The 23,286-nt window shown below is 42.5% G+C and overlaps 2 protein-coding genes across 2 annotated transcripts; one reads left to right on the top strand and one right to left on the bottom strand.

Moving 5' to 3' along the window:
• Positions 1–1,815: 1,815 nt before the first annotated feature.
• Positions 1,816–2,229, bottom strand: LOC100756730 (histone H2A type 4). The gene has a single exon (XM_027409579.1). It carries the CDS (start codon positions 2,206–2,208, stop codon positions 1,816–1,818), a length of 393 nt encoding a protein of 130 aa, XP_027265380.1. The 5' UTR covers positions 2,209–2,229.
• Positions 2,230–2,517: 288 nt separating this feature from the next.
• On the top strand, positions 2,518–2,902 carry LOC100756432 (histone H2B type 1-A). Its single transcript, XM_027409580.2, has one exon. It carries the CDS (start codon positions 2,518–2,520, stop codon positions 2,899–2,901), a length of 384 nt encoding a protein of 127 aa, XP_027265381.1. The 3' UTR covers position 2,902.
• The last annotated feature ends 20,384 nt before the right edge of the window (positions 2,903–23,286 follow it).

The raw sequence follows: 23,286 nt of genomic DNA, 5'->3' as shown, positions 1-23,286 counted from the left end.
AATACATAGTCCTCCCAAATTTGAGTATGGTAGTAAACATGTATAAAGCAGCTCACAACAGGTTGAGAAAGGAGAGCCAGTTCAAGGTCAGCTCTGCCTACATAGGGAGATCTGTCCTAATTTTAAGAATTTTATTCTTATACAAAACAATCTGAAGGCAGAACTTTACATTGAGATTTATTTTGTTTCATAATGTGAAGATAGTATTCAATTGTTCTGACTTCAGTGGTTCCTAATAGAAATCCATAAATTTGCACAGGAGATAAAATCACCTCTTCTCTAAGACTTTTCACTTGTTCTCAAGAATTGTCACAAATCATATGAGGAGTAAAATATATGTAGGAGTATATTTACCATAAATGTTATGGTTAAAAACTATCTCTGTTTCAAACTGAGTTTCAAATTAAACTTCTGTGTAAAAAGGAAATACCTAGGACTCAGCAGAACCTCATTTTAGTTTAAGGATTATCAACCACAGGATGCCTAGACCACAACTCTAAGGTCAGCCCTATCAGCTGTTGAGTCTTGACAGCAACTTAAAGAGGAGACTGATCTCAGAGCCACATGGCTCATCTCCCAAAAGTTTTCTGCTTCCCCTTATTATGTAATTGTTATCCCAAAATATTAACCAGAAACTTATTCTCCTTCTGTAATCTCACTTAACTGCTGCTTGTTCAGAAACAAAACAAAACAAAACAAAAAACACGATAATGCCTCACATAGCAGAAAAATCCTCAACAATTTAGACAGCTGTTGTTTGTGTCTTTCAGCCATTTTTCCCTTTTGCAGCAGTTCTCATGTTGTTGTCAAAACTGTTCTTAGTTCTCACAAGATTTCTATAAATAAACTTTATTTTTAAATGGAGGTTTTGTTTGGTGGGGGTCTGTTCCTGGTGGTCTTCAACTCTGAAGCAAAGTTATATGAGAGTGCTTACAAGGAAATGAAACACCAAGTATAACCTTTACATACTGAAGTGGTCAGCATCAATTATGAAGATGTGATAATTCTTACTGTGGCATCCCAATTTCTTTTGCTTACAGATGAACAAACTAGATGGCTCTATTTTCTAGCCAAAACTTGTAAAATGTTCATTCCTGGATTTCATAAAAAAATTATGACAATTGGACTGCACAGGTGACACAGCTGTTGAAAGTACTTCCTGCTCTTGCAGAGGATCTTTGTTTGGTAGTACCTTCATTGAAGTTCTCAATGGCCAGTAGTTCCAGTAAGGGGTCTAACCCCATATCTGGCCTCTGTAGCTACTGAATGTTCATACCATAGGGACATACCACACATGCAAACACTCATAAAAATCTTAGGACTTGTCCTCCTGCTGTTAAAAACTGACAGGAGTAACTCTGTCTTCCAAATGTGTCTGACTTTTTTGGCCAACATTTTCTAGCTCACTTTGTGAGGACTTTTTTCTTGTAATGGTGACACGGTACTGACAGGTTTATAACACAATTTTGCGAAGTTGTAGAGCCTGGTCATTGCCAGGAGAGAACGGAGTTAATGGCCTACTTTTAATTCAGTGGCAGTTTTACTCCATAACCCGCCGCAACAGTACTAGAGCTTCACACTATCCTAATCGTGTCATGTAATTTTCCCAGGAACAGTCTTACCACTGCTATAAGCTAATAACACGTTACCGCTGGCCAAAATTTCAGCACATGGGAGTTGTTTCCTACATGGTAAATATCTGAAAATTTGACTGCCCTCCAATGTCATTCATGCACAGCTTTTTATGAAAATGAAGGTGGCTCTGAAAAGAGCCGTTTGTTTTGAAGTACTAACAGCAGTCACTTGCTCCTGGAGTCACTTGGCCTGAGCCTTGTGGTGGGTCTCGGTCTTCTTGGGCAGCAGCACGGCCTGGATGTTGGGCAGGACGCCGCCCTGCGCGATGGTCACGCGGCCCAGCAGCTTGTTGAGCTCCTCGTCGTTGCGGATGGCCAGCTGCAGGTGGCGCGGGATGATGCGGGTCTTCTTGTTGTCGCGGGCCGCGTTGCCAGCCAGCTCCAGGATCTCGGCTGTCAGGTACTCCAGCACGGCCGCCAGGTAAACTGGTGTGCCAGCCCCAATGCGCTCTGCATAATTCCCTTGGCGAAGAAGCCTATGAACACGACCCACGGGGAACTGCAATCCTGCTCTGAAAGAACGGGACTTCGCCTTGGCACGAGCCTTGCCGCCCTGCTTTGCACGCCCGGACATGATTTCTTCAAAAGCCTTAAGAAAAGCGTAAGGGAGCGAGCGCTTCCAGGCCTATTTATAGTCTGATGGAAGGTCCTTAATTGCCACCTGATTGGCTGATTGATTATGGACTAGCCAATCAGAAAGCACTACTTGAATTCCCCTTATTTGCATATGCAGAGCACTTATTATCCAATCAGACAACGTGTGTCCATACGTCATTCGAGGTCCACGCCTATAAATACCACTCTTCTCAGCTTCTAGTGGACTGTGTTTTCTCAGCAGTTGGAAGTGTTTTCGGCCGTTAGGCTGTGAAAGGTTACTTTCGCTATGCCGGAGGTGTCAGTCAAGGGCACTACCATTTCCAAGAAAGGCTTCAAGAAAGCGGTCACGAAGACTCAGAAGAAGGAGGGTCGAAAACGGAAGAGATGTCGAAAAGAGAGCTACTCCATCTACATTTATAAAGTGCTGAAGCAGGTGCATCCGGACACCGGCATCTCCTCAAAGGCCATGAGCATCATGAATTCCTTCGTGACGGACATCTTCGAGCGCATCGCGGGCGAGGCTTCTCGCCTGGCGCATTACAACAAGCGCTCGACCATCACTTCCCGGGAGATCCAGACGGCTGTGCGCCTGCTGCTGCCCGGGGAGCTGGCCAAGCACGCGGTGTCCGAGGGCACCAAGGCCGTCACCAAGTACACCAGCTCCAAGTGAGCGCGCCCATCTCACTCTTGACCCAAAGGCTCTTTTCAGAGCCACCCACCTCTTCCAGCAAGAGAGCTGTGCTTTCGCTGGTCCTAGTACTGGGGTTGAGCATGTGACTAAGCAGAAGGGAGTTTCACTTGCCATCGGAACAGCTTTTCAAATGTGGTTTGGTTTTCAGAGGACCGCTTAATCCCACAAGTAATGTGAGCCCCAGAGCCGAAGGATTTCTGGCCTGATGTCTTCGGTGTAGTGAGGGTTCTGGGATTTAGTTTTGCTGGAAACACCAGCAATAGGTAGGGGGCTGCCTTACTGTAGCCTCAAACGATTCTTAGTGGAACACGTTAGGTGGAGTCAACTAACGGCAATAACGGAATTTTGTGCTCCTGCCAAAATGGCCGCTTGGGCCTATGCCTTTGCTACCATCTCTAGTCAGAAAGTCTAGCTGCCCCAGCTTTCGGAGCCTTGCCAATTTTGTGACCATTCTTAACGTACATTCCCAATTACCCAGGGATAGTGAGGACTATTTAGGGAAAAAGCCAAAAAAAAGGTAGTAGAAAATGTTAGTTGACTAGGCTATCAATGAACAGGACTGGCAAGGGCAGAAAAGTTCAACTAGGAACATTAAGTCCTGCTCCACTTCCGGCAGTCTACAATCCTCTGCCTTGGCCAGATTCCATCTTTATACTAGTCTGTACAGTGTACACTTATAATACCTGAAAAAAGTAATTGTTTTACTGCCTTCCATAGTTTTCCCAAACAGTGTCCCTCGTGGCCACTGGTCTATGCACTCTGAAGAGACATGTGACCAACACAACTTACAGTTTTAGAGATCAGTCCATGATCATCATGGCAGGAAGCAGACAGACACGGTGCTGCAGTAATAGCTGAGATCTTATATCCTGATTTGAAGAGAGGAGGGGGAGACAGAGAGAGAGAGGGGAGGAAGGGAAGGAGGGAGGGAGGAAGGGAATGAGGGAGGGAGGGAGGGAAGGAGGGAGGGAGGGGAGGGAGGGAGGAGGGAGGGAGGGAGGGAGGGAGGGAGGGACTGGGCCTGGGCTGTGCTTTTGAAGCCCCCAAATCCATCCCCAGTGAAACACTTTGCCAATAAGTCCATACCTCTTCCAACAAGGAAAACCTCCTTATTCTCTTCTCAAACACTTCAACTCCCTGGTGACTAAACATTTAAATATGTGAGCCTATGAGGCCATCTTCATTCAAACCACCACAGGAGACCAAGTGTTCAAACAATGAGCAAATGGGAGGCAATTCACATTCAAACCATTACAAGGGTCTATCCCCCACCCCAATGCAGTTTGACCTCATTTGAATACTCTTAAAACAACATCCTCTAACATTGTTTTCTAAGCATGGTCATACTCAAAGGGTGAGGCATAAGCATTCTGTCGGTAAAATAGTTTAATTCATGGCACATATCTTAAATCTGACCCTTAGGCTTTAGCATCACATGAAAAATTCATATTGTAAGACCCCCAGAAGCTCAGGCCCCCAGGATCTCAGCCCAGGACCGTAGCCACCCCAATCACCATGATGCAGAGTTGAAAGCTTGATGCAAACTGCACGAGGCTTTATTGTAGTTGTTTAACGAGCTAACCCCATGTTAGCTCGGGCCTTCCATCCATCCACCATGGCAGATGACTAGGAAAGACAGCTTGAACTGTTTGCATAGAGATCTAATAGGGAAGCATAAGGGGAGTGTCTAGGGGTATGCACAGGCTAGGATTGGTGTGCCTCCTGGCTTGGAGGGTTTGCCCTGTGTTGATTGGTCAACTGGTTGTTATGGCCCATAGGCCCTCCCAGGGTGGTTGCTATGCTCTGCACGTCATTGCTGTGCACTTGTCCGTAAAGCATAGCACTACCAGCTAACTTCTGATTGGTTCCTTGCCATGAGGCAGGCATATGACCTAGTGACTAAGACAAGGTCAGACAAGCATGTGTTCGGCTGTTATGGCTGCCGAAATCGGGAGCTGGTCCCTTCAATATCACATGAATCAGAAGTATTTTATAATAAATGACACATAATGCAAAGCTTTCTTTGGTCAGATAAATTAACCTGCCCCAAATTTTCTGTGCCATTTAATTAAAAAATGATTGAGACAGCTTTCTCACTTGTGTTTACTTCCCCCAGGAAGCCCCATGTTACTGAGGACTTTGTCTTGTGCAATCACTCACACAAACACATTCCATTCAACGAGCAGATGTTATAAGAATGGGGACAGGAACACAATTTTTATAAAGAACTGTTTGGAAGGAAAAATAAGGAGAACATTACTAAGTGGAGGTGCATCTGACCCAACTTGACAATACAGGCCAATGATACCAGCTTGCAATGGACTGTGCAGTGTAGACTTAAGTTAGAGGGATAGGCCCTCCAGTCCTGTTCCTTCAGGGACAGCAGGTTTCTATAGCTGTGATAAAACTCTTATCAAAAGCAACTTAAGGAGAAAAGTGTTTATTTCATCTAACTTGGTAGTTCCTCATACAACTCAGAACTACCAGCCCAGGGTGACACAGTACACTGAGCCCTCCCACATCCATCACTAATCAAGAACACATCCCACAAACTGGCAACACAAACCAATCTGATGGAGGCATTTTCTCAAATTTAAGTCCTCTTCCCAAATAACTCTAGCTGCGTCAAGCTGACAAAACAAACCAGGACAAATGGTATGTCTATACAGTACTACTCAGTGACTGAAAAAGAAAAATGAACAATTGCTGCAAAAAAAAAATGAACAAACCTGTAATTTTTACCAGTGTTTCAGATGCAGACACAACAGATTTGGAAGCTGTACAGATATTTGCTGTCTCCAAATATCTATTTATGGGAGCTGGGACCCCTGATTACAGATAGCACATGCTTCCAAAAAATGCACCTTCAGATGCTCTGTCTGTTATTTCTTTGGTCTCACAGCTAAGCACTCAGGAGTTCCCCTCCTGGGCATCTCACTGTACACAAAAGTACAAGGCTTTTTTCCCTATGTGTACAGTATAGGGGTATGTGCATGTGTGTGTTTATAGTATGTGGGTATGTGTGTGTGTGTGAACAGTATGTGGGCATGTGCATGTGTGTGTACAGTATGTGGATATGTGCATGTGTGGGGGTATATGCATGTGAGTATTTATAGTATGTGGGTATGTGCATGTGTGTGTACAGTATGTGGGTATGTGCATGTGTGTGTACAGTATGTGGCTATGTACATGTGTGTGTACAGTATGTGGGTATGTACATGTGTTTGTATGTACAGTATGTGGGTATGTACATGTGTTTATATGTACAGTATGTGGGTATGTACATGTGTGTGTACAGTATGTGGGTATGTACATGTGTTTGTATGTACAGTATGTGGGTATGTGCATGTGTGTGTACAGTATGTGGGTATGTGCATGTGTTTATATATACAGTATGTGGGTATGTGCATGTGTGTGTACAGTATGTGGCTATGTACATGTGTGTGTACAATATGTGGCTATGTACATGTGTGTGTACAGTATGTGGGTATGCGCATGTGTGTGTGTACAGTATGTGGGTATGTACGTGTGTGTGTACAGTATGAGGGTATGTGCATGTGTTTGTATGTACAGTATGTGGGTATGTGCATGTGTTTGTATGTACAGTATGTGGGTATGTGCATGTGTTTGTATGTACAGTATGTGGGTATGTGCATGTGTTTATATGTACAGTATGGGGGTATGTGCATGTGTTTGTATGTACAGTATGGGGGTATGTGCATGTGTTTGTATGTACAGTATGGGGGTATGTGCATGTGTTTGTATGTACAGTATGGGGGTATGTGCATGTGTTTGTATGTACAGTATGGGGGTATGTGCATGTGTTTGTATGTACAGTATGGGGGTATGTGCATGTGTTTGTATGTACAGTATGTGGGTATGTGCATGTGTTTGTATGTACAGTATGGGGGTATGTGCATGTGTTTGTATGTACAGTATGGGGGTATGTGCATGTGTTTGTATGTATAGTATGTGAGTATGTGCATGTGTGTGTACAGTATGTGGGTATGTGCATGAGTTTATATATACAGTATGTGGGTATGTGCATGTGTTTGTATGTACAGTATGGGGGTATGTGCATTCATGTGAAGGTGCTCTTAGAGGTCAGAGACATCACATCCTTTGGATCTGGGTTAAATGTGGTTGTGAGACCCTGGTTGTGGGTTCTGGGAACTGAACTGGAGTCCTCTGGAAGAGCAGAAAACATTCTTAACTACTGAGCTATTTCTCCAGCCTTTCCATGATTTTTTTTTTTACTGTATACTTTATTTCAAACTAAACCTTTTTTAAAGAAAAGAAAGCATACATGGGGGCTGGAGAGATGGTTCAGCAAGTAAGAGCACTGGCTGCTCTTCCAGAGGACCCTGGTTCAATTCCCAACACCCACCCAATTCACAACTGTCTCTAACTCCAGTTCCAGGGAATCTTACACCTTCATACACATAAAGTTAAATAAATAATTTTTTAAAAGAAAGCATCTATGGACAGCGTAGCTCTTTAAAAGAAACTATATAAATCAAATAGAAGATTCTAGTGCCTTATTTTTCATTTAATGTTGACCTGCTTTTGCAGAAAGAGTTCAGGCAATGAAGAATGAGTCTCACTCAGAATCCTCCAACTGAAACGAGAAAACCTATATCCTCTCCCATTAGTACTGAAAAACATGAGGATCCTGTCATGTGAGCCAAGCACAAATTATGAAGGAATGCAAACGCAGTTAGTAGACAAGGTCTTTGCATTCCCACTCCAGTCTGCTTTGTAAGGAGACCCAAATGAACGCACAATCTCTCCTCAGGATCCTGGCATAGCAGCTTGGGCTCAGTAGCTCCAAGGGTGCTGACCTACAGGGTATATTTTCTCCTACACATTGCCAATAGACAGAACATCTTCCGCTGGTCCCATGGCAGGCTTCACCTGAAACCTGCAGTTGTGGGCCCTTCTGCCTCTGTCACTGGTGATACTAATTACCAAGAGAAGGCCTGGGAAGTGACAAGCCCTGCCCCCATGTGGAATGCCCTAGCCTGATTTCCCTTTAAAATATGGCAAAGTGCAGTTGGATATTTAGAGATGCAGTCCGAGCGATTAGGAAGCAGTTTGCCTAAAAAGTCTGTCACATAAATCGTTTCAGCTAGCACCAATTTTGTTATCCAATCCGTGAAGTCCAGACACGGCATCGAAGTCAAAAGTATGCAGCCCTTCAGCGTGTGGGTGGCTCTTGAAAGAGCCTTTGACTTGTGAATGTGATGTGGCCTTCAGTCAGTTTTATTTTACCACTGCTTACCTGTCGATGACCTTCTCATTTTCAGACATGGGCTAAGCACAAAGGCCATGTCCATCTCCCCAACCATTGCAGGTAGATGCTTGCTGAAATGTACTAGACACGATGCCACGATGCAGAGTTATTGATGGGCTAGAGCTTGGTGTCCTGTCAGCGAGATGCAGACTATGACTGGCCTCTTGTGGGCATCCTTTGTGCTCCCCAGCCACTCTGAGTGCCACCAGCAGCTTTCCGGAGCACTTTGTGGCAATCCTGGCATGGCTGCAGAAGTGCAGCAAAAGATGAACGGATCCGGGCGGTGGTGGTGCACACCCTTGATCTCAGCTCTTAGGCAGAGGCAGAGGCAGAGGCAGAGAGGCAGAGAGGCAGAGAGGCAGAGAGGCAGAGAGGCAGAGAGGCAGAGAGGCAGAGAGGCAGAGAGGCAGAGAGCCAGAGAGCCAGAGAGCCAGAGAGCCAGAGAGCCAGAGAGCCAGAGCCAGAGCCAGTTGCAGGGCAACCAAGGGTGCACACAGAAACTCTGTCTTGAAACAAAGTGAGTGGAATCTGAGCTGGAATGAAGTGTGAGGTTTACAGGCATCAAGCTCACATAACCAGCTGCGGACATGTAAATGAGGTACTACTGGTAAGGTCCTTGGGTTACTACAAGACTAACAGCATCCACGAAGCCAGAAATACCGGCTTAGCGTCATATTGGGCACGAAATGTATCTTCACCGTCACCCGTTTTCTGTTATTTTCGTTGTAACAGGTACTTTCACGGGGAAGCGGGGAAAGACACATGCCCAGTCTAAGTAAGTCCCATCCACAGCCGGGGGCCTGCGGACTCCAAGCCATCTTTAAGGAGACCTGTTCTGTTCCGGGGTGCCCTCTGAATGGTTGGGCGAACAGCCAGGCTGATTGAGATTCTGAGCGGGTCTGCAAGGTGTCTGGCCACAAGAAGATGACTGATTTATCCGTCTACATTCAAGTGGCAGAAATCAGGACAAGCTCAAACTGTTTGGGATTAGAGACTGTAGAGAAGGATGCCTTATCTAATATGCAAATACTAAGCCATAAGCACACAGTTCCAAGCCAGCGAACACCTCTCGTGTAGAAAAGGCTTGTGAGTGACCTGGACTTATGTGGGGAAAAACACTAAGATGGAATCAGACTCTTGTCAGAGCAGCTCACCATTCTCACAAAGAACGTGACTGGATCACAGGGTCACAGAGGATTTGATTATCAGCCATAAACGTAAGACACCACAGCTTTCACACAGCAACAGGACTGTGGGGAGAATTTCATACTAGTGGAAGGAGTGTCTAAATGGGTTTTCTCTCCAGTGATCTGAGGCTATGGTTTATGGTCTTGGACAAGGCAGGTAACACAGTGGTCCGAGCAGGTCCCAGTTGTGATGTTATTACTGGGGAAAGGAACCGGTCTAGAGTAAACGTTGTTGCAATGATCTGTGTAGTTCCTGAGAAAAAGAAGGAAGATGTGGGGTCCTCTTTGGGAGCCTCCTGGAATTCTAAAGCTAAAATAACTGCAAATAGTTGAATTCAAAATAAAAATAAATTGATAATTTACTTTCAGAGAGTAGACGAACAGAATGAGTTCTGTGGTAAGCACCTCTCAGCTTTTGGGGGCAAGCATCTTCAAAGTTTTCTAATCATGACTTTTCAGGAACTGTGGGGCTCCTGCATCTGTAATCACACCATGTAAAGAAAAACAGGAAAGGCACATGCTAATCTTTGCCACCTGAGAAGCCATCTTGTAAAATAATAGTTTCATTTATTTGTATTATATAGAGGTTATTATCTCAAGAAAAACATTTTAATAAATGAGCAAGGCAGGAGGCTCCAGGACCAGAGAGGAACATTGCACACTGAAGACTAAGCAGCTCCAGTGCTGTGATTCTGAGTACATCCCGTAGTAAACAGCCACCAAAGAACCAGTCCCACAGCGAGCAGATTATGAAACAAAGCAAAACTCTGCCGCTACAAGCTACAAAAATTCCCTTAAAATTTAGGAAGTTAACAATTGTTTGCTACTCATATCTGTAGAGTTATACCCAAACCTACAGAACTGGATGTGAGACACATTTGAGGGAAATAATTAAAACTTAAAGCTTCATGTGAAACGAACTGGAGCATGAATTTAGGGATTGTTTTAAAATTCTAGGTATATAGTTTTGAAGAGTGTGAACATATTTAAAAACAATGGTGGAATGAAAGTTTCTCAAACAATTTAAAGGGATTAGCACGAATATAGAAAGCGGTGAGGACTATGATGGCAGGGAGGAAACTAAAGTCATGGGTGGACTAATATCCTCACACTTCCTTCCACTGCTCATGCTCAAATGCTTAAGAAAAGCACAGACATGGCCAGGGAAGTGGATCCAGATTGTGACAAAAACCCATTTTGTTGTTTTAGAAATGTGTCTAATGAAAGCTACAGAGTGCAGTCTGTTACAGGAATCCACAAATCTTCCTTTAATATGAAAGACCACACTGGGTCCCCTAAAAAATACAAACAAGAAACCAATGGCAAACCAGGGTCCATCAAGGAATATAAGGCTGCTTGACTATTGTGTAAGATGCAAACTTCCCTTTGTAAAATGAAGGGAAAACAAATCTATTTCAGGTTCAGTTGTAACTCTCTGATTTTGCTGTCTGGTCTTACATCAGCTTGACATACAAGCTAGAGTTGTTTGAAAGGAGGGATCAATAGGGAGGAGATGCCTTCATAAGATCCAGCTGTAAGGCATTTTCTTAATTAGTATTGCCATCCATGGGCTGCTGGTCCTGGGTTCTATAAGAAAGCAGGTTGGGCAAATCAGTAAGCAGCATCCTTCCATGGCCTCTTCATCAGTTCCTGCCTCCAGGATCCTGCCCTGTTTGAGTTCCTGTCCTGACTTCCTTCAGTGATGAACAGTGATGTGGAAGCATAAGGCCAATAAATGCTTTCCTCAGCTTGTTTTTTGGTCATGGTATTTTGTTGAAGCAATAGAAGCTCTAACTAAGACACTGGGAAAGATACTTGTAGTTATTAGAGGACTTACCCCATCACTAGTAATATCCTAGCAGACAAATCTTTGAAAAGGACATTAATAATATGTAGCACCTCAGAAAGAAAGAAATAACAATGTTGGTGACCTTTGAGGTGTAATGCCATACAGAGCACAAAAGTCATATTGGAATCAACTATCCCCTTCGGAGCCATCTATGCTTTCTGAGAAGAGCTGAGTTTGGATTTAAAAAAACTATCATTCCAGCAGTAAATAACATGTATTTGGTATAATAATTGTACTCACTTTGATATGCTAGTGTTGCTCTCTCCTCAGTTCATAAAAATTATACTATATGAGAGAAATTTTTGATAAAATATTTTTGGGGAGTATTGGCTTTTTTTCAATTAGAATGTAAAAAAAGCATATGGTAAATAGTAAAAGAAATAGAATGTTCTACTTTAATAGGGTTGGAGATGGGGAAGGAAAGGGATTAAAAACTAATGAAATTGGAAACAAGCAAGGACAGATAAGGCTGGATGTTAAAGCCAAAGGGAGAACATAAGTATGTCTGATTACTCTCCAATGTGGGTAAAAGCAGCAGAGGGATTAAGCATGAAATATCTCTAATGTCTGTTTATGAAAAACCCTAAAGAGGGAACTACCTTGCTGATAAACATCTAATTGGGGGCAAATTCAGGTAGTAGCAATAGCACACAGAATTCATTCATGCAAAATGTATATATAGCAGGGTTGAAGAGTTTGTAAAAATTGTTTTTACCACAACACAATTTAAGGAATACAGTTTATTATAAGACTAAGTATAGTGTGATCACAATAGACGATCCGTAGTCCGTAAGATCAAGATATCTTTATTGAGATAAATACCAGCCAAACACAAGGCAGAGTGTGCCCAGGGCAGCTGAGCAGTGAGGCAAGAGAGAGAAAGCTTCCCATGTGCTCCCTGTCCCTTAAGAACCTATCCTGAGTCATTCTGACCTCACCTTGACCACGTCTTGACAGGTATGGTTGGGCACACCTGTAGCCAGCCTCCAACAAGCATGTCTTACTGTCCCCTACAATTCCCCTTTTAGTCTAAAAGAGATTAAAATTTAACAGTGGAAAGTATCCAAAATTAACAGTCATAAAGGTGAAATACAAGAAGATGCAATAATCTGCTATTGCACATCCTAACTATGTCTATTTCAGCTAAACCCAAAGGTCATCTGAAAGAGGTGTCCAAACCTGAACACCTCCTTCCAGTCCCAACCCTAAACAATAGGAAGGTCATTCCTAACTAGGCTTATACTACCCTAATAGACAATAATGGGGGATGGGGGCATAGCATCCTCTAAGTTACTTCCTGCTGAAATGGGATGATGGTAGCTTTTGTGGGGTCCTGTGGGAAGAAAATGCTAGTATAGTGAAAATCTCTAATGGATTATATCCAGTCCATGTCAGATGAGATTTGCTTGATTGAAGTGAAGTCAGTACTCAAAGCTGTGGTAGAAGTATCAGGTGAAACGGAGTAAATTGGATCCAGTGCAGTCGAGGAGGTATGGCCCAATTTCTTTCTGGAGCAACCAAGGATTGCTGTCAGGCAGGTCTTCATTGGCTGTGTGGGACTCAAACATAAGTATTAGCAGAGAAATGTTTGCTTGTATATGCATGTATGCTGGAAAAGGCAATTGTGGACAATAATGATTATGAGACGGTGTACACCTTGAAGGAAAGAGCCAAGAAAGACAAAGATAGTCCCCAAACTCTTCTCTCATTCTCTATTACATCAATTGGCTTCTTGATACAATACAGAAACTCTTAAGTTTAGTTAAATAACATGCTTGGATTTTAGGGGAGGAAAGCCAAATCCAACTCTAAATCCAGCATTGATTTACTTGAATAGGGACTAGGAAATAAAGAGAAATAGAGTTATTTGAGGGACAGATGCAAAGTTTACGTAGAGCACATTCCTTTTGTTTGATGGTTATAGCTTCCTTCTCTTCTCTTTTTTTTTTTTTCTTTTGGTTTTTCGAGACAGGGTTTCTCTGTGTAGCTTTGGAGCCTATCCTGGCGCTTGCTCTGGAGACCAGGCTGGCCTTGAACTCACAGAGATCCGCCTACTTCTGCCTCTCAAGTGCTGGGATTAAAGGCGTGCGCCACCAACGCCTGGCTATAGCTACCTTCTCTTCTTAAGCATCTACCCATGTTCTTGGACTTCTGGAGATGAGTTTTCCTGTGAAGATAGAAGCAAAACACTTCCCTTTCCTTTGGGAGGTTTGTATTTAGTTTATGAGATATACCTCAGTAAATACATGTCACTTGTCCTTGTGGAGAGGTTTGTCTTTTTTAACTCGAATCTTGATCAACTTTGATGGTATCCAAAGTTTTTCTTCTCCTGTGGAAACAAATGCAAAACCCCTACCCCAACGTAACACATGTCCAGGCTTCCATACTGAGGTTAGTACATCTTTGAAATATACTGGTTGATTGAGTTCAGCAGTTTTTTTCATAGTTCAGTGTCTTTCTGCAGCTGTTTGTCCTTTGTCATTAGCATTAAGAAAGTTTAGTGTCAATAAAGCATTATGCAATCTATGTTTGGGGTTTTTTGACTTACCAGCTTGTCTATTGAGCATCTCCTTAAGTGTCCTATTAGATCTCTCAACCACTGCTTGTCCTGTAGGATTGTGTGGTATACCTGTGACATGCTTTATGTTGTAATATTTGAAGAACTGTTCCATTTTTGTGGAGACATATGCCGGAGCATTGTCAGTTTTTATCTGTGAAGGTATTCTCATAACTGCCATCACCTCTAGCAGGTGTTTAATAACAGAATCAGCTTTTTCAGAGTTGAGAGCAGTAGCCCATTGGAAACCTGAGAATGTGTCAATAGTATGATGCACATATTTCAAATTTCCAAATTCTGTAAAGTGAAAGACATCAATCTGCCAAACCTGATTTCTCCAAATGCCCTTAGGATTACAGCCTGCCTACAATGGAGTTTGGTTATAAAAGGAACAAGTAGGACAGTTTCGCACTATCTCCTTGGCTTGTTGCCAAGTGATGGAGAAGTCCTTTTTTAAACCTTTGTTATTTACATGATGCTTTTTATGAAATTCTGAGGCTTCTAGCACACTACCAATTAATAAATGATCAATCTCATCATTGCCTTGTGCTAGTGGGCCTGGCAGACCCGTATGGGATCTGATATGTGTAATGTATAGAGGACTTCTGTTTCTGATTGTTTCCTGTAACTATAAAAACAACGAGGATAATTCTGTATTATCAGGAATGAATTCTGTAGTCTCAATATGTAAGACAACTCTCTCTACATATTGGGAATCAGTAACTATGTTAAGAAGTTCTGTAAAATCCATAAGCACCATGAGAATTGCATATAATTCTGCCTTCTGTACAGATGTATATGGACTTTGAACTACTTTACTTACTTCACCTGCTTTATAACCAGCCTTACCTGATTTGTTAGCATCAGTGTAGAAGGTAAGAACTCCAGAAATGGGAGTTTGTCTTACAATATGTGGAAGAATCCAGACTGTCTTTTTTATGAAATTAATTCTGTCAGTTTTGGGATAGTTGTTGCTAATTGTTCCCAAAAAGTCAGTTAGAGCTATTTGCCAATATTCATTATCCTTCCATAAGGAGGAAATTTCTTTATTAGTTAAAGGTACTATAATTTCTGCTGGATCTTTTCCAGTCAGTAGACGAAGTCTTAATTTGCCCTTTAAAATCAAATCAGAAATCCTTTCTATATATGTGTTTAACTTTTTATTCTGTTTATGTGGCAGAAATATCCACTCCAATATAGTGTCTTCCCTCTGCATCAGAATTTCAGAAGGATATTCTCTGGATGGCAAGATAACCAGAATACAGTCTAAATCAAGGTTTATCCGATCTACATGCACATCCAATATTCTGTTTTCTACCCATTGTAGTTCTTTTTCTGCCTTGGTGGATAATATTCGTGGACTGTTTAGGTCCTTATCACCTCCAAGAGCCATTTTTAAATGTTTTAAGTCATGACCTTATACCCCAATTATTGTCTGTAATTGAGAAATTTCTCCTAGCAGCTTCTGAAGACTATTAAGAGTTTGAAAACAATCCCTTCTAATTTGTATCTTCTGTGGCCTGATTCTTTGTAAGTATATCTTATAACCTAAATAGTTAATAGAATCTCCTCTTTGTGTCTGTTCCTGGGCAATCTGTAGCCTCCATCTAGGCAGAACTTCTTTCACCATGTCAAACATACGTTCCAAAGTTTCCTTATTGGAATCTGATAAAATAATATCATCCATGTAGTGATAAACAAAGAATTGTGGAAAATTTTTACGAATCATTTCCAAAGGTTGTTGTACAAAGTGTTGACATAAAGCAGGACTATTTAGCATCCCCTGAGGTAAAACTTTCCACTGATATCTCCAAACTCACTGTTAGTTATTAAGAGTTGGTACAGTAAATGCAAATTTCTCTCTATCACTTTCTTGTAATGGTATAGTGAAAAAACAGCCTTTCAGGTCAATTACTATGATCGGCCATTCTTTGGGTATTAAGGAAGGCAATGGCATTCCAGGCTGTAGAGAGCCCATAGGCTGAATTACCTTATTAATGGCTCTCAGGTCTGTCAGCATTCTCCAGTTACCTGACTTCTTTTAATAACAAATACAGGAGAATTCCAAGGGCTGGTAGACTCCTCTATGTGTCCAGCCTCTAGCTGTTCCTGTACTAACTTTTCTAGAGCCTCTAGCTTCTCAGAGGTCAAAGGCAATTGCCCTATCCAGACAGGTTCATCTGTAAGCCATTTTAATTGCAGGGCCTTTGGTTGCTCTGAAGGTCTATTATTTGTATTTAGTTTCTGTACAGCCTGTATGGTTGGTAACCATTTCCCATATCATCTTACCTGATCTTTTCTACTATCCAGCGATTGTACATAATTCGTATCTGACACTGGAGGGATGTTAATTTGAGTTTTCCATTGCTGTAAGAGATCACAACCCCAAAAGTTTATAGTTATATTTGCCACGTAAGGTTTTAGTCTCCCTTTCTGTCCTTCCAGTCCAATGCAGACCACCAAGCATACACTCTGTTGTACTCTAGATAGAGTTCCAATACCCAAAAATTGGACATTCACTTCCCTGAGTGGCCATTCCTTTGGCCAGGACTTGTGGGTAATAATAGTGACGAGTCAGTGCCCGTGTCTAATATGCCGTTAATAATTTTATCATTAATTTGTACCTTTAAGGGAGGACATCTGTCTTTGATTGAGACATCTGTCTTTGGTCTGCCAAAATATGTGCTTTTTGTCTTGTCCAGTCTTATCTGATTCTTCATCACTAGCCAAACTACCATCTATAGCATTGTCATCTTTCATAATAGATGAGGAACTATTTGTCCTGTGAGAGATTGTCTTCCACTGCTACTGGAAACAACTGGACCTTTTTGGATGTGGGGGCCTTCTCAAGGTCCCCCTTGGAGTTTCCTGATCTTAACAGGTTCCTTTGCATATTCCTGGTCGATCTACATTCATTGGTCCAGTGTCTGCCCTTACTACATCTCCTACACAATCCAGAAGGCAGTGGCTTTTCATGTGAGGGATTGTTAGAATTTCTTTGCCTACAATTTCTCCTATATGTCCCATTCTACCACAGCTGAAACATCTATTTCCCTGATGCTTCCGTGGACTCCTGGAGTGGTCTCTTCCTACCCGAGGTTCTGGTTCATAGTAGCGATGAACCCTGGCCTCTTGGTACCTATATCGATCCCTGTAAGGTGTTTCTCCTTCCCAAGCCCTTCTGTCATCATCTCTGGGACTCTTAATCTCCTGCTGCATTTTGAAACCTCTTGGGATAGCTTCTCCTGACTAGATTCTAAGCTTCTTACACATTATAGTCAATGTAGGCAGTATGCAAAACCCATTCTTCTAGCCGAGTTGATCTGATCTTTAAAGGCAAAAGTATTCTTTAGTATATTGGGTTTGCATTGTCATAAGCAATTGTATACACAATCGAATGTCTTACTGCTGGATCTGTTACTTGTAAGTCTACCGCTCTGGCCAACCAGTCTAAGAAGTCCTTGAATAGTTCTGTTGGTCCCTGTTCTATTCTGGTATAAGCTTCCAGTCATTCCCCTGGCTCACGAACCTTATCCCATGCATTTAGTGCTGCTTTTCTGCTTAGGGACAGCATATGGTTGTCATATTCAGCCTGAACCTGTGGGTCAGCATAAATACCCTCTCCTAAGATCTTTACTAGAGGCGCATCATGACTGTCTTTAATTGCTTGACGTTCAAGAAGCTTTTCTTTTTCTCTGATCAATGCCTTCCATTTGATTTTACAAGAATTCTCAAGTACAGCTGACACCAGTCCTACCCAATCTTCGGGCGTCACCCTGTTAAAGGTGGCCCATGAATGTAATAGCTGTTTTATGTATGAGCTATGAAGACCATATGAGACAACTGACTCTTTAATATGCTTAAGATCCTTCAACTGTATAGGCCACCTGTCCCTGGGAGTGTTTTCTGGTTGGTGGCTTTTCTACCAATGTTGCTGGGTAGACAAATGGTGTACATGTAATGACTTTAGAATACCTGTGTGGAGTAGGTGCCTCAAAGTGGAGTGATTCTATCTCCTTGTCCTCAATGTGATCCTTGAGCCTAGCAATGATATCTTTATGGAAAGTTTCAATCTCATTAATTATGAAAGATTCAAGGCATGATAGCGAATCCGTGAATTGTTGTGACTGCTCTTGTATATGGTTTTCTAGGTGTTTAATATGTTCGTCTCTAGCTAGCATCTGGGTGGCATGGAGACTGCCATCTAGGAATTGAAATTTAGATTCAAGGTCATGATTTGCCTCAGCAATCGACCTGATGGACCTTTCTAGTTTGTCAGCTCTGTTCTGTAATTCATCTTGCAAATTTTCAAACCTAGATTCAACCCTCTCATATATTTCAGCCATTGACTTAATGGCATTATCCAATTGTTTAAACCTATCCTGAGTATCTTGCATCTTGGTATCTAGACTACAGGACAGAGAGGCTATCTGAGTTTCCAGTTGGCTACATATTTTCTTTAGTTCATCACTGTCCTCTGACCACCCTGCCTTTATTGTATAAGACATAAAGCAGAACCTATCACCTAGCTTCTGTTCTACATGCTGCATAAATGTATCATGGGTAAGTCTTGTCTCCAAAACCTCATTACGTAAAGCTTTCATGTCCTGTAGCAGGTGGTGAAATTAATGTTATCCCTGTTCCTGGGACCTCTGGCTAGTGATAATGCGTGTATTAGCATGCTAACAGCTAGCATGGCATATAGGCCAATATTCAGCAGACCAACCCCTTCCTCGAACATTGAATTTACATAAGAAGTGAAAATGTTACCAATTGAGGCAATTGATAAATATTGGGCCATATTTACCAGTCAGGTTTTACTCCAGATGCGGTAACCACTTTTGACCAGCAGGTGGCGCAGGTGGCACAGGTAGCACAGGTGGCGATTGTTTTGAGTAGGACCTGAAATTTCCTGAAAAATCCTTATAGAGCGTGTTAAGAACAGATTGGGGGTGTGTTTTTACTAGGTATGGGAAAACTTTCGAACAGTACCTGGTGGAGACCAAGCTTGGCAGATTGTAGTTGGACACGGGCTTGAGGCTGAGCATGCATGGTGGGCAGCGCAGCTTTGGCACAGGAGCTATGCAGGTGGACTAGCCACGCGGCCCTTGATTCCGGGCTGCAGGCATGCACATGCAGCTAGATTTGAGTAAGAGCCTGTGGCTGAAAGGTGGTGGATGCACAGTTTTTATTGCTGCCTGGGGCAATAAAACCTGCAGGGAGGCCTGTGGAAGATTTAAACTCTCCTGGCCAGGTGGATGGTGGGTGGGAACTGAGTGCGGGGCTGGAGAGATGGGCTACAGGGTGAGAAGATTTAACTCACTGTTTTAGGTTTTCTCGAACGGGCAGGTTGAAGCAAAGCGAAGACCTTGGAATACATCGGTATCCTAGTGTCCTTGTGTAACATGGCTTCTGGGCTGTGCCCAGCAGGCTCGTAGGGAGCCTCAGGAAGCTGCAGGAATCCAGAATGGGCCATGGATTTCAGGGCGCCCTTTATAGCATGAACACAATAGACAATTCATAAAGTCAAGATATCTTTATTGAGATAAATACCAGCCAAACACAAGCCAGAGTGTGCCAAGGGCAGCTGAGCAGTGAGGCCAGAGAGAGAAAGCTTCCCATGTGCTCCCTGTCCCTTAAGAACCTATCCTGAGTCATTCTGACCTCACCTTGACCACGTCTTGACAGGCGTGGTCGGGCACACCTGTAGCCAATAGGCGTGGCTTACTGTCCCCTACAACTAAGTGACTTGTTAAAAAAAGTTTTCCAGGACAATGTACTACAATGGGAGGATCCTAAAACTATTATTCTCAATTACCCTGTTTTGTCTTGTTGCTCTCTCATGTATCATCCTCATCGATTGGGTCAGGAAAGGAACTATAGTCACCCAGTCCCCAATGTAGGTACAGAGTTCAGGAGTGCGAGACAAGTGAAACCACTAGGGATAACAGGGATAACAGGAAAAATCCCAGAGATTTTTCAGACACAGAGTTGAAAGGGACATATTGGTGGCATCTAGGGCAATTGAAGGTTTCAGAAAAGTGAGTGTAGAGTTGACCCTCTTACTGCAATAGCAGTACTGCTTGTTATTGAAATAATTACAAAAGTGGAAGTGACATGAGACTAAGAAATGTTGTGGGTAATGGGAGAAAAGGTGGAGGGCTGTGTATCAAATTCCTCTCAGAAGATGACTTCAATAATGAGTGAATTGCCAAATACAGAGTCAGGTAAAAGTAGTAGGGTATTTATTAGGGAGATGCCTTACTCACAGAGCAACCTAGCCAACAGGCAGGGAACGGAGTAAGTAGAGCAAGCCGATGATGAAAGGGAAGAAGGGGCTACCATATGTGTGCCCCTTACTCTTAAACCTTCCCCACATCACCCTGACCAGCCTGGTCAGGCACACCTGTAGCCAGCCCTGAGGAAGTGTGGTTAGGGTGTTCCCTACAATTCTCCTTTTAGTCTAAAAGAGGATTAAAACTTAGCAGTGTAACGTATCCATAATTAACAATCATAAGGGTGAAATACAAGAAGATACAATAATCTGCTTATGTCACATCCTAACTCATTCTATTTTAGGGTGTTCCCCATACTTCAGTCCCAGCAGTTTCTAGTCATGTAGCAAGAACATTGCAGGAATAGTCCTTTCTAGGGCTCTTCCCTGTTTCTTTAGTCTATTTCAAGCAGGTCCTTTAATTGCATGCACATGTCTCAGACAAACCCAAGCAAGTTTTGAACTCAGTATGGTGAAAGCCTCACCCAGGACTGTGGTCAATTTAGATCTTCCTACTTAATTAGAGTAGGCCACAAGGTTAAGCAGAGAGTAAGGAGGAAGCACAGATTTAAGCTGATGATGGATTTGTCTCTGTATCTGGTACCAGAAGGCAATCAGAGGAAAATTTCAGATCAGACAAGAACAAGAAGGCATAGCTGATCCTTTGAGAATTTATGTGTTCTTCTGGTTTCTTTTCTTGGGATTGTCAATCAAACCCTCCCTTCTGCTGGGACCTAGGAGAGCAATGGGATGGCTAGGCCTGCTATTCAGTTCCTTTTGCCATGCTGTGGCTCCTGAAATCTTGAAACTCATCAAAACTTGACCATATGTAACCACATCCGCCTTTATGATCACACACAGTCACAATAAAAATCAATATCCCATTGTTTCTACCTGGACTTGTGCTTTCTTCTACATTCTAAACACTCCAGTGGGAATCAACTAGTAACATATTAGTATAATGTGACATGTATACTATGGCCATTGTGCTGGCTACTTTTATATGTCAACTTGACACAAGCTAGGGTTATCTTAAAGGAAGGAACCTTGATTGAGAAAATGTCTCCATAATATCAGGCTGTAAGGTATTTTCTTAATTAGTGATTGACTGGGGAGGGCCCAGCCTATTGTGGGTGATGCCATCCCTGGGCTGGTGGTCCTAGGTTCTGTAAGGAAGCAGGCTGAGAAAGCCATGTAGAATAAGCCAGTAAGCAGCACCCCTCCATGGCCTCTGCATCAGCTCCAGCCTCCAGATTCCTGCTCTATTTGAGTTCCTGTCCTGACTTCCTTCAATGATGGAGTATGATGTAGAAGTGTAAGCTCAATAAACCCTTTCATCCCCAACTTGCTTTTTGGGCATAGCGTTTCATCACAGCAATAGACACCCTGACTAGGACAATCACCACATGCTCTCTAGTGACATGATTCTGCTAACAAAAGCTAATCATGCTGCTTTTGCTGAACCATCATAGTCTTACTGACACTTTCTCTCTTAAATATGCAGCAAGGTTAAGGACTTGCCAATGAATGTCCTCCCCATTACCTCAGAGAACTAAAAGTATTGTGTCATATTAGAGGCTTCATTCTTAATTTATTTCTTCAAAACTAGACCAGAATAACAAATTCAAATGAAGCCAGTCTTATTACTAAAGTCTTTAAAATGTATTTATGTATTTTTGAGTACTCTATCTGCATGCATGCATACATGCCAGAAGAGGATATCAGATCCAATATAGATGATTGTGAGCCACCATGTGATTTCTGAGAATTGAACTCAGGACTTCTGTCAGAATAGCCAGTGCTTTTAACCACTGAGCTACTCCTCCATCCTTAAGATGGAGAAGTCTTAAATGGAATGTCAGCAAGGCAATAAAAGGGCAAAACAAGACTCAAGCATCTTGTTACCAAAAAAATACAGTGTGACAGTACACTTAAAAGCCATCTGCCCACTCACTGAACAAGGGTTACTGAGCATGCGAACACAGAGTGGTACTCAAAAATTAGTTTCATATTAGACACTGTCTCAAGAAGTTTGTATATAAAGAAGTAAACAAATGAATGAACTGAGAATTTTTTTTAAAAATCCTAAGTGCAAATGCAAAGTTACTGCTAATGTTTATGTGTAAACCTTGCGGAGACTTAAGAGGTAGAAAGTCTTGCCCTGATTTGAAGGGACTGGAGATCAAGAAAATATTTCCAAGGAAGGGCATATTTGAGCCACATCTGCAGGATAGTGTCAGAAAATGCCATTCAGGGAAAAGGCAAGATTCCATGAGGGACATGGAGGAGTGTCACCAATGCTGAGGTGTGGCCGGCGATGGCATCTTGGAGTAATAAAAAAGCAATTTAATGTGACTAGAGAATATGGGGATGTACCTGGGTGACATGACTGGGTAGCAGCTGGAGGTCAGTTGATGCAAAGTTTTGGGTGACTACGGAGCTTGGAACACATAATCAAAAAGGAAGATAGACAGAGCTCCTCTGTACAGGGGCAAAACAGAAGGGTGGGGTTTTAGGAAACTGGTGGCATATGGATAGATGACCCATGTGGATGGATGACAGTGGGGCGAGAGAACAAAGGAGGGGGAAGAGCACTTATCCAGCATCTTTGTGCTCCAGCCAGAGACCTGGTATCCCCTGAGGCACAGGGCCATGCTATTACTACAGATAAGCACTCACAGACAGAGCCACTGTCCTGTATGCTGACTGTTAAGCATTTTCATTATTAAAAATTATATAAAATCACAATAGAATAAATTAAATTGAAGATTCTGAGAATGCTCAAGACATCCTGCTTGCCTTCTTTCTTTCTTTCTTTCTTTCTTTCTTTCTTTCTTTCTTTCTCTCTCTCTTTCTTTCTTCCTTTCTTTCTTGTTCTTGAGAACAAGTCCCTATATCAACATTAAGTTCACTTAATGCATTAACACTTTGTGACTGTTGTGAAGTGCCTGCCATAAACACCCTAAAGGAAGAAGAGTTTATAAGGCTTATAACATAAGGTGAGCACTGTGTACAATGAGCACAGTATACAGTGAACACAGCATATAGTGGACACATTGTGCAATGGGCACAGTGTACAACAAGCACAGTGTAAAGCAATAACAGCACACAATGAGCACAGTGTACAGGGGTCAGAGTGTGCAGTGAGCACAGTGTGCAGTAAACATAGTATAGAATGAACACAGTGTACATGAGCACAGTGTA

The sequence above is a fragment of the Cricetulus griseus genome, chromosome 3 (genome assembly GCF_003668045.3).
Source record: "Cricetulus griseus strain 17A/GY chromosome 3, alternate assembly CriGri-PICRH-1.0, whole genome shotgun sequence".
In the NCBI taxonomy this organism is placed as follows: Eukaryota; Metazoa; Chordata; class Mammalia; order Rodentia; family Cricetidae; genus Cricetulus; species Cricetulus griseus.
The sequence above is the reverse complement of the archived record's forward strand: the minus strand, read 5'-3'. Positions and strand labels throughout refer to the sequence as shown.

Excerpts from the sequence above, each read along its gene's own strand:
- LOC100756432 (XM_027409580.2), top strand. The coding sequence starts at position 2,518 with ATGCCGGAGGTGTCAGTCAAGGGCACTACCATTTCCAAGAAAGGCTTC.
- LOC100756730 (XM_027409579.1), bottom strand. The coding sequence starts at position 2,208 with ATGTCCGGGCGTGCAAAGCAGGGCGGCAAGGCTCGTGCCAAGGCGAAG.